Here is a 15,920-nt window from a genome sequence, read left to right as displayed (position 1 = left end):
TTCTTCGGTTTGTGTCTTGACTAAGTGAATCAAGATCAAAACGAAGGTGTTTTTTCTCTGACCCTGATTATTTTCTTGACTAAGTGAATCAAGAAATAGTTAGGGTTCCTCTTCCTTCATCCGAGAGCACTGTATTGTCTTCTTGTTCCCTTTTTTCATTCTTTTAATTATTTGGTTATTATCTGTTTCTTGTTAAATCTTCTTGTGGTCTCTTCTTTCTCAAAATTTTTTATATCTATATATATATCAAATGTTTTATCTCTATCTTCTTCTCATAAAAACAATGGTGTTAATACTTGACCTGCCTTCATATGAGAGGTTAGTAATCCCGTCCCTGATACTGTTGTGAGATTAAGATATATTTTTAAAACCTTTTTTGAGAGGAGATTACTTGGGGATTTTTTCTTTGTGTTCTTTGTATCTTTACTTTACTTCTATTCTTGTGTGGTTATCTGTTTCTTTCCTTTCTTTTATAGCTATTCTTGTCCGTCCTTCTTGTTTACTTGGCTCTATTGGGTTTTCTTTATCTCTATATCTGTTTGTCTTGCTTTTCTGGTAATATTAATCTTATTGGTGTTTGTTCTTTGTTTCTATTATGTCTGGTTCTGGTACTACGCCTCCTGTTTCTGCTGGTAATCCACCTCCTACTACACCTAATGAAATTGAATATGATGATGTAACAAGAATAAGTAAACTTGATTTTGGTGACCCTCTTTATTTGCATGCAAGTGACACTTTAAGTACTCCTTTGATTGGTTTTAAACTATTAGGTACTGAAAATTATAAAGTGTGGTCTTGTGCTATTGAATTGGCCTTGGAAACTAAAAACAAAACTGGTTTTATTGATGGTTCATGTGTTAAATCTAATGATGACCCTATACTTGCTAAACAATGGGATAGATGCAATGCAGTTGTGTTAAATTGGATTCTTGGTTGTGTGTCACAAGAGCTATATCTGGGACAAATATATTCTAAAAATGCTGCAATTGTCTGGCAAGAATTATAAGACACATATGATAAAATTGATGGTTCTGTGATATTTAGTATACACCAAAAGATTAACTGTCTTGCTCAAAATGGATCTAGTTTGTCTGAATATTACCATAAATTGAACTCTTTGTGGAAACAGTTTGATGCTATTATGAAATTACCTCTTTGTTCTTGCAAAGCTGCTAAAGAATTACAAACTCATGCTGATTTAATGAAATTAATGCAATTCTTAATGGGACTTGATGATATGTATGTAACTGTTAGATCTAATATTCTTATGAGAGATCCTTTACCATCTGTGAAAGTTGCTTATAATATTGTTTCCAGGGATGAATCCCACAGGGGAGGGTCAAATGAAAATGTCAATAAAAATGGTTCTAATGCTATTGCATTTGTTGCTAAGGCGGTTTTTTTCAAAAGGATATTCACCTAAAACCAATTCTTATGATTCCAAAAGAACCTTTGATAATAATTTTGAGTCAAGAAGAACTTTTAATCCAAATCAAAGAACTTATAGACCTCCAAATCCTAATCTTAACTGCACTCACTGTCACAGAATAGGTCATACAGTTGAAAGATGTTTTTACTTGCAAACAAGAAATCTGGGCAGTTTAGTGGGAAATTTTCTAACAATAATTTCAATGCTATTGCTACTACACATGTTAATGGTTCTGCTAATTCTGCTACTGTTGCTTCTTCTCCCACTAATATCTGTTCTAGTTCTGCACCTACCTTGACTGCTGATCAAGTTTCTCGACTTCTAAATTTGCTTGATACAAACTCTATTTCCAACTCTATGCAAGCCAATATGGCAGGTATACCTTTGTGCAGTAATTCTTGGTTTCTTTCTTGTAATTCCTTCTTACTTGATGCTATTATTAAGTGGATAATTGATTCTGGAGCAAACCAACATATGTGTGTGTCTGAGAAGGGTCTAACTGATGTTGTGGACATATCTGACTTGAATTTAAAGATTGGTCATCCAAATGGCACATGTGCCTTGGTTAACAAAATTGGAAATTTATACTTAAAAAAATGGTATAATTCTGTTTGATGTTCTGGTTGTTCCTGATTACAATGTCAACTTAATGTCTGTTCATAAGATTTGTAAAGATAATAAAGTATTTGTGGGATTTGATGAAACTAAATGTTATATTCAGGATTTACCTCAAAAGAACCTTCTGGGGACTGGTAGTGAACAAGGTGGTCTATATTTTTATGATGATGTTTCTGTGCCTTCTTATGTGTGCAACTCTGCTTCTTTACCATGTGAGTCAAAACTTTGTGGCATATGAGGTTTGGTCATCCTGCTGATCAAGCTCTCTCTATTATCTGTGATAAATTACATGTGACCTCTGGTTCTGTTGGCCTTTGTGATGTTTGTCACAAGGCAAAACAAACTAAAAATCCTTTTCCTTTGAGTGAACATAAATCAACTTGTTTGGGGGATCTCATTCACATTGATGTTTGGGGACCTTATAAAGTTTCTAGTAAACAAGGTTTTAAATACTTTCTGACAATTGTTGATGACTACACAAGAGCAGTCTGGACTTTCATGATGATAAATAAAAGTGAAGTGATTTATCACTTAACTGGTTTTCTAAACCTTCTTTTAACACAATTTGGTGTTCATGTTAAAACTGTTAGAAGTGATAATGGTTCTGAATTTGTAAATAAACAAGTTGATTCTCTGTTCCACTCTAAAGGTATTCTTCACCAAACCACTATTCCTTATACACCCTAACAGAATGGGGTTGTAGAAAGGAAACATAGACAGGTCTAAATGTGGCTAGGTCTCTTATGTTTCAGGGGGGAATACCTCTTTATCTATGGAGTGACTGTGTTTTGACTGCTACTTATATCATAAATAGGACCCCTTCCTCTGTTTTAAAAGGAAAAACTCCTTTTGAATTGGTGTATAATACTAAACCTTTTCTTAATCATTTCAAAGTGTTTGGTTGCTTGTGTTTTGCAAAAAAGTTAAATGTCTCTGATAAGTTTGATACTAGATCTGAAAAATGTGTCTTTGTTGGATATTCTAATAGCAAAAAAGGGTACAAACTTTATAGTCTTGAGTGATACAATGCATGACAATTCTGTTGATCAACTCAATTTCTTTAATACTTATGATACATCAATTGTTGAGGAGAATTCCATACCCTGTGATGAAGAGGAAGGTGTTACCACTGATCCTGAGGTTGGAGGTGGACCATATTCCTTTGGCAGTCCACTTAGAGTTACCAGGATTCATTCCTCTGGCAGCCCTAAAGAATCTACCAGGAATGATGAGCCTGCAATCACCTCTGGAGATGCTTCTGATATTTCCAATTCTGAGGGGTCTAATAACAACTTAAATGATGATGAGAATGTTCTTAGAAGGTCAACTAGGCAAACTGTCTTGTCAAAAAGATTGACTGGCTTTCAAATTGAAGGGAAAGTCAAATATCCCTTAAATAAAGTTGTTAATTATGCTCATTTACCTGTTGACTTGTTCTGTTTTGCTACTAATCTTAAAAAAAGTATTGAAGAAATGAGGCTTCTAAAGACATTCATTGGATAAATGCTATGAATGAAGAAATGGAAGCCTTAAATAGAAATAATACTTGGGAAATTACTACTTTACCTGCTGGTAGACAATCTATTGGGTGTAAATGGATTTATAAAGTTAAATACAAATCAAATGGTGAAATTGAAAGATATAAAGCTAGACTTGTAGCTAAAGGGTATAGTCAAAGACTTGGTATTGATTTTGAGGAGCCTTTCTCTCCTGTGGTAAAAATGGTTACTGTTAGGTGTCTTCTTATTGTTGTTGTGTCTTATAATTGGCCATTATATCAATTAGATGTGCATAATGCTTTCCTCTATGGTGATTTAATTGAAGAAGTTTATATGGACCTTCCTCAAGGTTATTTTAATCATGATAGTAATTTGGTATGCAAATTGAATAAATCTCTACATGGCCTAAAACAGGCTCCAAGGCAGCGGAATGAAAAACTTTGTAGTGCCTTGATTGAATTTGGATTTACCCAATCTAAATGTGACTATTCCTTGTTTACTAAATCTGAGAATAATACCTTTGTGGCTTTACTTGTGTATGTAGATGACATTGTGCTTACTGGTAATGATACTGTTGAAATAGAAAGGATTAAAGGGCTTATGAAATCTAAATTCAAAATTAAGGATTTAGGTAAACTGAAATATTTCTTAGGCATTGAAGTGTTGGAAAGTGAAACTGGTGTTTGTTTATCCTAAAGGAAATATTGTTTGGAACTTTTAAATGACTTTAGTCTTCTTGGATGTAAGCCCATGAACACTCCTTTAGAAATGAATTTAACCTTGAAGGATAATTCTTCTAAACCTCTTGACAATATTACTGGTTATCAAAAACTGGTAGGCAAGTTAATTTACTTGACCCTTACCAGACCTGATATAAGTTATGCTGTTCAATGCTTGTCTCAATTTATGCATGCTCCTACTCAAGATCATCTTAATGCTGGTTTAAGGGTTCTTAGGTACCTAAAACAATCTCCTGGAAAAGGTTTGTGCATTCAAAAGTGTGAGAATCTTGTTCTTAAAGGTTTTGTTGATTCTGATTGGGCTAGATGCTTGGTAACCAGAAAATCTATCACAGGTTTTACTATTTTTCTGGGCAACACTCTTGTATCCTGGAAAAGCAAAAAACAAAATACAGTGTCAGCTGAGGCTGAATATAGGGCTATGGCCTCTGCAACTTGTGAAATTATTTGGCTTGTGAATCTCTTGACTGATTTGGGTATTAATACATCTCTTCCTGTTACTCTATTTTGTGATAGCAAATCTGCTTTGCAAATTGCTGCTAACCCTGTATTTCATGAGAGAACAAAACATTTTGAAATTGACCTACATTTCATTAGGGAGAAAATCTGTTCTGGTTTTCTGAAACCTTGCAAAATCCACTCTAACTCTAACATTGCAGATGTGTTAACCAAGAGTTTAGGTTCCGAGCAACATGCCTATCTATGTAACCAGCTTGGGTTATTTGACATGTTTCAGGAATGATCTTGAGGGGGGATGTTAAGTTTACAAGATCATTTCCTTTTGTGTAATATGTACTTATGGTGTATGATGAGTTAATTGCAGGTACCATTTATGTACAAGGAAGATTCAAAGGGACTGGCTGTGTAGAAGATAGAACTACAAGAGGCCTTGGGAAGAAAGAAAGAAGATGAGGGGCTTTTGTGTAACTTCTGGCTTGTATATATACTGCAGTATAACCCGATTTAGGGATGGATCACACATTATTTTTGTTGTTGCTGCTGCTCATTTCACACACAAAAACCCTTTCTCTCATATCACAATCTTGATTTAATTTCAGTTTTATCTTTCCTATTATTATTGTATTCTAATTTCTGTAAACAAAACTCAAACTCTATTATCAATAAATGTTCATTCATATGGCTAGTATTGTTCTAGATTAAGTTGTGTTTGTATTCTCTTTGGATTGAGTGTGATTCTTTCACACCCTGTGGTAGTCTTCCTTAAAAAGTTATGTAATTTTTGTGTTTCCTCAAACAAAAAATTTTTACACCCGTTTAAAGAGGTCCAACGTGAAGGCAACTTGTAAAGAGGGGACTATTTTAGACGGGTATCTAACTAAATAAAAGAGTAACTTGACTACTACAAACAAATTTAGAACTGCCCACCAAATTCTATCACGGTTATACTTTCATTTCCAAAAACTACCATTAGCCCCCTCTCTGTCCTCACTAGGTTTTGTAAAACAAATTATGTTATTTTGCTTACTTGAAACAATGTTGGATTTTTTGCACACTTGACCATATGACGGTTCAAAGCAGACGTACCATTCTTAGAACAATCCGCTTGGTAAGCCTTCTGACAATAATTGCAACCAACTTTAAAGGAATTGTCATCAGAATTCGTAAATGGTTCAAAGTGATCACAACATCCCGCCTTCAAGTGACGCTTCTTCGGGTTACTTTGTGAAATATAGATCTTCACTCCTTGACTCACTTTTCTTCCTAGTTTCTTTCTTTCCTTTTGATTTTCAACATTCGATGGTTTTTCACACCTTACTACTTCCTCCCCTGATGAAAGAACTTCATCAATGTGTTGTTGACCATCCTAAATACGACAAAATCAAACATATTATATTGCAAAAAGTACAATAAAAAAATCTGTATGCATGAATGCCCTACCCTCTGTTAATACATACACACTTACACTTAAAAATAAAATAAAAACAATTAAAAGTATGAAACAAAATCATCCATAAATAATCATGAAACAAAATGGAATGCATACATTTACTGATTTACATCCATACATAAGTACAAAACAAGATCATTCGGATCTTAACATAGGGTCATAAAAGATGGAATAGGATTAAAACTTACCATTGATGATGATCGAGACATTTTTGTAGTTTTTTTTTCCCGCAAAATATAATCAGAGAAGAAGCATGAATATCTTGGTCTTTGATTATGCTTTTATGTTTTTATTTTTTTTTATCAACAATCCCAATAAAAAAGTTACTGTAATTTTGTACTGTTAATCTTTCAAAACAAGTTTCTAAAGTTGCCGCTACTTCTCCCAAATGGTTTTTTTGAATTGATTAAAGCGCAGAAGCATGGATAGCCCAGATGTACCAACCAAAGCCCAAATTTTACTTAAGCTCACGATTGTTCGGTTTTGGGCCTAGACCAATTTTTGTCTGGTTTTACACCGACCCAGACCAAACCCGAATCACACTTATATCCTGGACCGAAGACCAGCCCATTTGGTGGTCAGTCCGGGTTCAAGCAAGCCTGGTTCTAGACTCGGGTCAATTCTAGCAAGGATGGCAAAGGTATTCTTATCTTATCTTATTTTCTTATATATAAATAAAATTTATTACTTAAGAGTTGTATACTATGTTAGTTTCCAATCTCAATGTATGTTGTTGACATTTTAGCAATCCACGAGTCTACCGTTGCATCCAAGTCCGTTGATAGTACGGGTGATCGGTTCTTGGATCCCTATAAAACTAGATTGTCCAAAATTGAGTGAGAAAGTCATCCGGGATGGTGGTCAACATTGATGATGCGGACGTCGAATTAAAAAAAAAATGAGGATATTGTTAGAGGTGTTAGAGGTAAATATACCAAAATCAAATTTGAAATTACATAACATACATTTGTGTTTTATAAATTTGTTTGTGTAGGGAAGAAAAACTTAGAAACATGAACGTAAAAGGCAAAGGCAACGAAATTCAGATTAATTGAAAATGTACTTGTTGATGATATTGTTTTATGTGTTCTGACTTATTTAGGATAGTTTTTTTTTTGTATCACCTCTCATTTAATTTGGAATTTGGAGTTAGTTAATCTAATATGTAGTTTTGGATAGTTTTTTTTTTTTTCATTATGTTTTGTATCTGTTTGATTACACATTTTGTTTGATTTTTTTGATCACGAAATGTATAAATGTTAATAGTAAAGTGTAATTTACAAGAAATGTAACTATATATGCATCAAGCAAGTTCAATCCAAGTCCAAATCTCCAATAAGCATCCCATCTCGGGCCAAAGAACAAAGCTCGTCCATTTATTTTGGTCCAAATTGGAGACTTGTCGATTTTCGGGCCTAGCCGGTTCGGGTTGGGTGTGGGTCAGTTTGAGTTCGATCTCACCCTTAATTAAAAAGTATATTAAGGGTAAATTTCATAAATGACCCCCGTGGTTATCGAAATTAGACTTTTTCACCTAGTATTTTTATTTTATCAACACTCCTTCCTCTAAAGATGTTAGTTTTGCTACAATTAAATCCTATGTGCAATGCATACCGTGGTATATTGGTCATTTTGCTTTTAAAATACCGTGCTTTTATTTTTGTTTTTCTTTTCTAAATCTATACCATCAACATCCACAAAACAACAATAACAATAGAAACAATATCAAATGTTGAATTTTGAAATCGATTTCAAGTCTCAAGATAAACCCTAAATTTCATAATTATAAATAGCACATTTATAATTGAAAAATTGAAAATTAAAAATCTGAAACCATTGTAAGGGAAAACACAAACCCCTCCAATCATCATGACTACCATCATCATCGTCTTATTGTGCAGACAAAAATATAGTGAAAAGTAATTATTATTCTCTGACAAGTCTTTTTTGTATTTTTTTTGTACATAATTTTTGATATAATTTCTTATTTTTTGATCTTCTTGCAGACCCTCAGAATAATTTTTTGGTTGTGCGAACCAAAGGGAATGATGACCTTGGCTTGTACCAAGTCTAATCTATATTTGTAGTATCATATAATCTATATCTTATTATCTAGTGTGTGTATGTATGACTTAGGGTCCAAATCCTTTTTTAGTCATTAAGTGCTGAATGTATTAAATGACTGAATATATTCTTAATGTATGTATTAAGTAAAATATATGTAATTGACGGTTATTTTTATTTATTATGTAAAAAAGAAACATGAAATTTAACTGAATAATTAAGTTTTTAATTATTAAATTTATCAAGTAAAAAAAGTTACTCTCTCGAATCAAACTTTTGTTTTCTAATAACTACTCGTATTTATAGTAAAACCTTAAATAGTACAGTAATTTCCTATAAAACCTTCATAATAATATACAAATAAAATCAAACATAATTTACGGTGGTGGGTTGCCGTTCAAAAGTAAAAAATAAGATAAAATTAGGGTGGGTGTCACCGGAAAACTATGAACACAAACCCTAACCCACCACCGTTGACCACCACCGTCTGCGACCAATGCGGATTCAACAACCAAAAAATCCTCCACAATGTTCCTCACCGAAGCACCTTCCGCCGTCTCTGCACCACCTGTATCCTCCGTCTGCACCACCAATCTTTCTGCCCATCTTGTCTAACAGTCTACACCACATCCCCACCTCAAAACGCTGTCGTTTGTCACAAATGCAAATCTTATTCACACCCAAATTGTATTATCAAATCACAGCCTGCCACATTGCTCCGTTGTGTTACTTGCTTGAACCCCAACAACCTCGTTTTCGATACGAAGAGTGGCACGATTGATTTACGGAATGCCCGGTTACTGGTTGCGGCAGCGGAGATATCGAGTGTGTCGATAAAGAATGCAGAGATGGATTTGGGTCAAGAAGCCGACCGCAGTGGGAAAGTTGCCGCGGATACGAGGAAGAGGGCTAGAGAGGCTATTAAGCATGTTGTTAGACGTATGGAAGTCGAAAAAAGGAAAAGAGAAAGTTGATAATGATTATAATAATGTGGCAATGCCATATTAAGGGTACAGATTATTGAAAAGTTAATAAAGTACTAATAGTAGCATATATATTATAGATACAGAGATATAACTTATATATATTGGTTTGCAGAGGTAAGTTGAGACTAATCAATGGGTATATATCAGTTTTGTTAGATTGGATTCATGGATTGTTGGATTAATAAATGACTTTTTTGATGAATGCTGATACGTTTTTTTTGTGAAAATTTTGTAGTCTTTTTTTTTTTTTTTTTGATACATATAGGATTATTGGGTAATTTTGTCTGTGTTTGTTTGCATACGAGACCGATTTGCTTTTCTTTGATTGTATGCTTAGTATAGTCGTTTTTGTTTTATGCTTAAGAAATGAGTTATGTGACTGTTATGGTCTCTTTTGATGCTACCATGATGACCTATAGGACCACAACCGAGATACAGGAATAGTTATAAACGTTATTTTTGGAACTGTATGCACTGTATTGTTTTTTAGGAACGGATGTCTGCCCCATAATTGCCACCATCATAACATTTTTCATAGAGGATGGTTAGGATTAGGATATTCAACAGGGAGGGTACAGAAGGAGATGATATCAGAAGTTATTTGATTTAAGCTATTAGTATAGTATTACACACTTAGGGCAGGTGACATGTGAATCTGTGATCAACTATGCATACGCTCTGCTCAAGTAAAATCTCCTCTCTTTTTACTTTGAGGTTTAAGATCTCAGGCCAATTTTGTTGTAATCGGATTTCATGTGCTAAACGTTGCGCTGTTACTGATCTTGTAAACACAAGTGGCATGATGATGAAAGACCTTCTATTGTTCTACAGCTAAAGCTAAGGCAGTAATATAACAACCAAAACTTGCATTGGAAACAACATAAGCATATAATAGATTTAGTCTTACTAGTTACTTGAACATCATGCAGACCCATTAAGAAAATGGCCCACCAGCCTGTTAAATAAAGACCCATTTTCATAAGAATAGAGCCCATATAAATGACTTGGGAGTTGGGACTTTAAGTGTTCAATACCCCCAAATGACCGATTACCAGATAGCCCAGCCGTCTTTCCACAACTGAACCAAAGTTGAAAGTTGGATATGACTAAAGCCATTTTTGAAGCCAATATTCTAGTACATAAGGCTTCTCATGACTTTGAGAGTTGAGACTTCACTTGATGCATGACTTACCAATTGATCATAGATCTACTGACCGTTCATGTGACCACATGGCACACATGAAGGCTGTGTGTCACATGTTCAAATCTTGCCAAAGGCAAGTGGAGAAACTATATCTTTTGATCCTTGTGTGAGAATGGTGAGTCGCCGGACATGAGTTATATCCGGTGTGCACTTTGGGTACAAGACGGTACACATAAGGTTCCACTCATTTACCCTTTTCTTCTTGATGCATAACTTGAACTTGACACTATTCTCTTCATACAAAAAGGCCGAAATCCAGTAGAGAATTATAGATATTTGTAATTCGAATACTAGTATCAGAGTCCTGCTCCTCAGAATGTGAGGATGGGTGCTTTTCTTGACTAGGTTCAAAACCCTTGAAATTATTGTGTTGTATTATTTAAAATTTTTGGCATGAGGCATATTTTCGGCCCTCTCGCCCTGGGAAATTTGAAATTCAAGATCATCCCTGACTATATGGATGACAGCTTTGAGTAGGCGCTTTCAGAAAAAATCCGATGAATCCCTATATCACCTAACAAGCTGCTATGATGGTGCTAGCAAATCCCTGCATGCCCGTATATAGATATGAGTATCCTGCACCAGCCTTACTAGCAAGCATTATGAACCCAAAACTTTGATAAAATTTAAGAACCCATAGGTGTTTTGCTATCATGTGGATTGAGGAGCAACATACAATTAGAACCATTGCCTTAGTCGTCTCCCCAAACAAGGTTCATATAAAATCTTTATAGCCTACATATACACAAAAAATAACTGATAAAATTCTATGTATTTAAGCATCAATACAACAAAAGACAACTCGAACAGCTGCAAAGCCAATCTTCATATGATAACTACTAACAGATTTGCAGAACAAGGTGTTTATTTCAAACAGATTTGCAGAACAAGGTGTTGAAGAGTTTTTTTCGTGAAGACCAGTATACCTGGCATTCTCAGCGCCGGGCTTTGTCATATGCCCATATAGATTAAAGACCAGAGTTCTTACCTCTTGCCTTTCAAATATAAAAACTTCATGTGAATTCTAAGATGGCCCTTTTCTCTGTTCCCTTGTAGTTTTGATGTAAATACATGAATGAAATCAGATGGTAGAAAATAAGAAGTCATGGGGTAAAGCAAGGAGGATACAAAAGGTTCTCAATTTTCCAAGGTATAGGTCTACCTAATGCAACCAAAATCGTATGTCAAATCGTCCGGGTCATCATAACTGTAAGTTGTACTCCCCATAAGAGTGTTCGTTACGCCTGTAACGTAGTTATGTCCTGTGGCTTCGGATGTACCACGCATGCATAACTTCAGCAGTAATCCCTATACATTTAACAGCGACCATTATGCCTTTACACACAATCTTTATGCTCACAAAAACTTAAGAATATGAAATGAAACTTACATTTTAGAAATTTAGCATACCGATTTGTTTAAGTTCAGTATTTAAAGTAGTAAGATAAAGCTAAAAAAACCATCCTTAAATAGACCTAATCTCTTAATATCACTCAAATACTAAAATTATCATATATCTAAATCAAGATTAGATGATGATACCATACACTGCACCTCCATTTGGATGACACTGAAAAACCAAAATACTGCAGGATTTGTCCATTTGTTGGTTTAAAGTTTGAGTCAAGTGTTTTGGCTATGTCATGTTTTTGGTTTGGTCATTTTAGATTTTGATTTTTTGGTTTGTATAGTGTGTTTTTTTAATTTTTTTTTACCTCCGGTTAGCTTTCAATGAAAATTTCATTGTTGGTCTTAAAATTTCTAAGAGAACTTCATATTTTCTTTAAATTTTTTGCAATATTATTATTTTTTAGAACGACAACTATTCTACCCTTAAATTATACGAATGCCTTGGGTGAAATCCAAGATTTTTGAAAAATCCTCTTAATAATCTATTCATATAAATGTAAGAAATGAGACTTGAAGTTTGATGGAATATCCTGAAGGTCAAAAATATTCTAAAAACCAATGTGGGTAAAATAAAAGATTTTGCTTTTAATAACCCACAATAAAACGTTTATATATAAAAATAACCTTCTCCTGAAAATAATTTTCCACTACAACTTCTGAACTTCATAATTAAAAAGGTCCAACTATATTAAGCTATTTTAATTCAGTAGGTTCTCTACAACTCCATAATTCAAAAGAAAATGATAATACCACTGTAATTCAATAGTTTCTCTACAACTTCATAATTCAAAAGGTCCAGCCATATGACAAACTTGTTTACCTGCAGAAGAAATTTCTGAAGAAGATAAGACAACAAAGTAAAACATTTTGCATAATTTAGTCAGAGATATAGGAAGAAATGCGTACCATTCACAAGCTAATTTCAGCTTCCTATGTAAATGTATCTTCTTTTGTTACGCCTCTTCAAGATCATACGCTCTGCTGCATCAGAAATTTTAGCGAACCATTTTGGTCTTCCGGATGACAACATGAGAAATCCTGCTAGCAATCCAAATAGGGTTCCACATCCGTATCCAGTATCTCTATCACCGATCCTGCAGCATGTAAGCCACATTCGGTGGTCTGCACAATCCTTACATTCGTCTTTCATCTTCCTATACTTCAAAGATCATATGTCTGTGGTTTCAGTGAACGTGGATGACAACATCAGAGCTAGCAATTAGCCACTTTATGGTAAAGCAATCGGAAAGCACTACAAAGTCCCGAATTCCCTCCAAATGAGTTTTCAAACGACCCGAACTGTGTTCCTTCTGGAATACGTCCCACAAGATGGTTTTGTGAAAGGTTTAAAACTGAAAGAGCAGTTATTCCTGCAAGACTTTGAGGGATCTCTCCAGTGAGTTGGTTCCAAGATAGGTCTAATGATTCCATCTCCGAAAGATTTCCAAGAGCATCGGGAATTCGACCGTTGAGGTTGTTGTGGGATAAGTTAAGTGTTATCAGTGACTCAAGAGTACCAATAACGTTCGGAATATCTCCTGTAAATTTGTTATTGGATAGATCAACAATCATGTAGTCATCCAAAATTTTTGTAAATTGGAGATCATAACCTTTCACTGTAACAATGATAGTGTAAAAATATAATCCAATCAAGCTCAAGTAGTTCGGTTTTGTTTCCTTTTCTGGAACATCTTTCATGGAAATAAAATTCTGAAAATAAATATCGGGGAGATGACCTTCAAACGTGTTGTGAGATAAGTCAAAGACTATTAGACTTGGAAAAGTAAGTTTAACTGGCGAAGGGATTTCAATGCGACCATGAAAATTATTTGATTTCAATATAAGAACCCGGAGGTTCACAAGACCTCCTAACCAACCGGGGAATGTGCCATTTAGGTGGTTGTTTCCAACATCAAGTATTTCCAACCATTCACAGCTGGGCAAAGAAGTGGGAAGCGCTCCTTGTAATCGATTTCCATTCAAGAATAGCCCACGTATATCTGTGTGATTCTCACAAAAACTTGGAATGGTTCCATGAAAATGATTGGTCCTTAGATCTATGAGCTGAAGCCCGCTGATATCTCTCAAACATTGTGGAATACTTCCACCGAAGCTATTATGCGACATATCTAAGTAATATAAATAACTCATGTTGCAAATGGATAGAGGGAATGGTCCTTGAATCATGTTGGACTGTAGGTCTAGATCTTCTAATCGATTCCACTGAAATTGGGGTAAGCTTGTTATGGAGTTATGTGAAAGATTTAAATGAGACAGTGCATTTCCTCCTATCTCTCCTGCCCAATCAGGAACGTCGCCATGGATCTCGTTATTAGATAAATCTAGATATGCAACATTTATCATGGCTCGTAAGGACTTCGGGAACATTGTGAGGTTGCAAGATGCCAAACCTAACCGCTTAAAAGCAGGGTTGGCGTACCAATTGGAATTATTGGACATTACAGATAAGCCACTGTACGAGAGTTGGAGATATATAAGTTTTGGTATGCTTGAAAACAAGGTATCCAAATCCCATATACCTATGAACTTGTTATATGAAAGGTCAAGGACAGAGAGGTTGATGAGTTGGGTAAAGGATGGTGGTATAGTGGAGCCTTGATTGACCTCGCCATCAAACTGATTTCCACTAAGGGTTAATGTCCGTAATGATTGAAGGTAGAGCCAATTTGATGGCAAGCCTCCAGTAAACATGTTGTTATCAAGATAAATGTTTTCTAGTGAGGGAAAGGTAAACAACCATGAAGGCAAGGTTCCGCTAAGCATGTTATAACTTAAATCTAGCGTAATTAGGTGCGTTAGGTTTGCTAGGGATTCCGGAAGGGATCCCACCATGTTGTAAGGTAATTTCCCTTGCAAACCAGTTCCATGAAGATCGAGTGATTCTAGAGAAGAAGATATATTAAGGTAAGCCGGTAAAACCCAAGAGATATTAACATTCCCCATCACGAGCTCTCTCAAACGACTACAGTTTTGCAGTAGATTATTGAAAGCATTAGGTTGAATTTGGAAACCAGGCAAATTGTTAGAGAGATCAATGGAAACCAGTTTAGAGAGAAATGAGATCTCTGACGGCATCTGGCCAGTAAAACCACATTGAGAGATGTTGAGATGTGTTAGACTATGAGAAAACCTTGCGATTTCACGTGGAAATTGGGAATCATCAAAATCATTGTACGCTATGTTAAGTCTCTGGAGGCGAGGAAGGTTAAAAAGGGTGGTGTTAGGGTGGATGATACCTTGTAGCATGCCACAGCTAAGATCAAGACCTATTATGTCACCTGTGGAGTGGTCGCATTCGACACCGTCCCAGTTGCAGCAATCTATATCTTTGTTCCAGTTCTTCGTAATCGGATCATATCCAGAACCGGGACACATGTCACGAAAGTCTGTGTAACTCATGGCGAGGACGGAAATGTTTTGTTTGAAGAGAAGCAAATCAAGGGTCTGTTGAGCTGAGCATTTGTGAGTAGTTAAGCTGGTATTAAAATAAGAGGAAGAAGAAACAAAAGAGATTTGAAAAGATAAGAAAAGAAAAACAGAGCAAACCATCTTTGAATTACTCATTTTCTTTATCTGCATTGCAATGAGTCTGTCTAATAATAATGATTTGGATATATATATATAAAGAGAACCCACACTATATATGCAATATATATTCCAAGAATTTGCTATTGCAAGTGTACTTCTTTCTCATTAATTTGTGGTCAATACTCAATAATCGTTTCTAAACGTAACATTTGGGTTCCATGTAAAGTCATAGTCCAACTGTGCAAAATTTCCAACTTTTAATTGACATGTATCAATAAATTTTCAATATTTTTGTAGTGGAACATTATTAAGTTAACTAGAATTAAAATTTTTGTGATCAGTTATAATGTTGGAACCTTGAGTCCATATAGACCTTAGAACATAGATGATGGAAGAAATTTCTATAGAAAAAAAGTTGATTGAAATCGACTTATTTCTCACTATTTTGTGGTCAATAATTGTTTCTAAACGTAAGATTTGGGTTATAAAGTCTTTTCTAGTAGCAATATTGG

At 34.9% G+C, this 15,920-nt stretch overlaps 2 protein-coding genes and 1 long non-coding RNA gene across 4 annotated transcripts; 1 reads left to right on the top strand and 2 right to left on the bottom strand.

Moving 5' to 3' along the window:
• Window positions 1–8,660: 8,660 nt before the first annotated feature.
• Window positions 8,661–9,401, top strand: LOC122598632. Its single transcript, XM_043771216.1, has one exon. It carries the CDS (start codon window positions 8,706–8,708, stop codon window positions 9,231–9,233), a length of 528 nt encoding a protein of 175 aa, XP_043627151.1. The 5' UTR covers window positions 8,661–8,705; the 3' UTR covers window positions 9,234–9,401.
• Window positions 9,402–11,069: 1,668 nt separating this feature from the next.
• On the bottom strand, window positions 11,070–12,676 carry LOC122598619. 2 transcript variants are annotated; one of them, XR_006323668.1, is made up of 2 exons: window positions 12,610–12,676; window positions 11,070–11,757 (listed from the first exon to the last, which is right to left on the bottom strand). It is a non-coding gene; the product is annotated as an uncharacterized LOC122598619 (long non-coding RNA). The 2 variants fall into 2 exon arrangements; XR_006323669.1 differs by having other exon boundaries at window positions 12,613–12,648.
• Window positions 12,677–13,071: 395 nt separating this feature from the next.
• LOC122596851 (receptor-like protein 9DC3) lies at window positions 13,072–15,279 on the bottom strand. Its single transcript, XM_043769500.1, has one exon. The coding sequence runs from the start codon at window positions 15,277–15,279 to the stop codon at window positions 13,072–13,074; it is 2,208 nt and encodes a 735-aa protein (XP_043625435.1).
• Between the last annotated feature and the right edge of the window lie 641 nt (window positions 15,280–15,920).

The sequence above is a fragment of the Erigeron canadensis genome, chromosome 4, assembly GCF_010389155.1.
Source record: "Erigeron canadensis isolate Cc75 chromosome 4, C_canadensis_v1, whole genome shotgun sequence".
Classification (NCBI taxonomy): Eukaryota; Viridiplantae; Streptophyta; class Magnoliopsida; order Asterales; family Asteraceae; genus Erigeron; species Erigeron canadensis.
The sequence above is the reverse complement of the archived record's forward strand: the minus strand, read 5'-3'. Positions and strand labels throughout refer to the sequence as shown.

Excerpts from the sequence above, each read along its gene's own strand:
- LOC122598632 (XM_043771216.1), top strand. The coding sequence starts at position 8,706 with ATGAACACAAACCCTAACCCACCACCGTTGACCACCACCGTCTGCGAC.
- LOC122596851 (XM_043769500.1), bottom strand. The coding sequence starts at position 15,279 with ATGAGTTACACAGACTTTCGTGACATGTGTCCCGGTTCTGGATATGAT.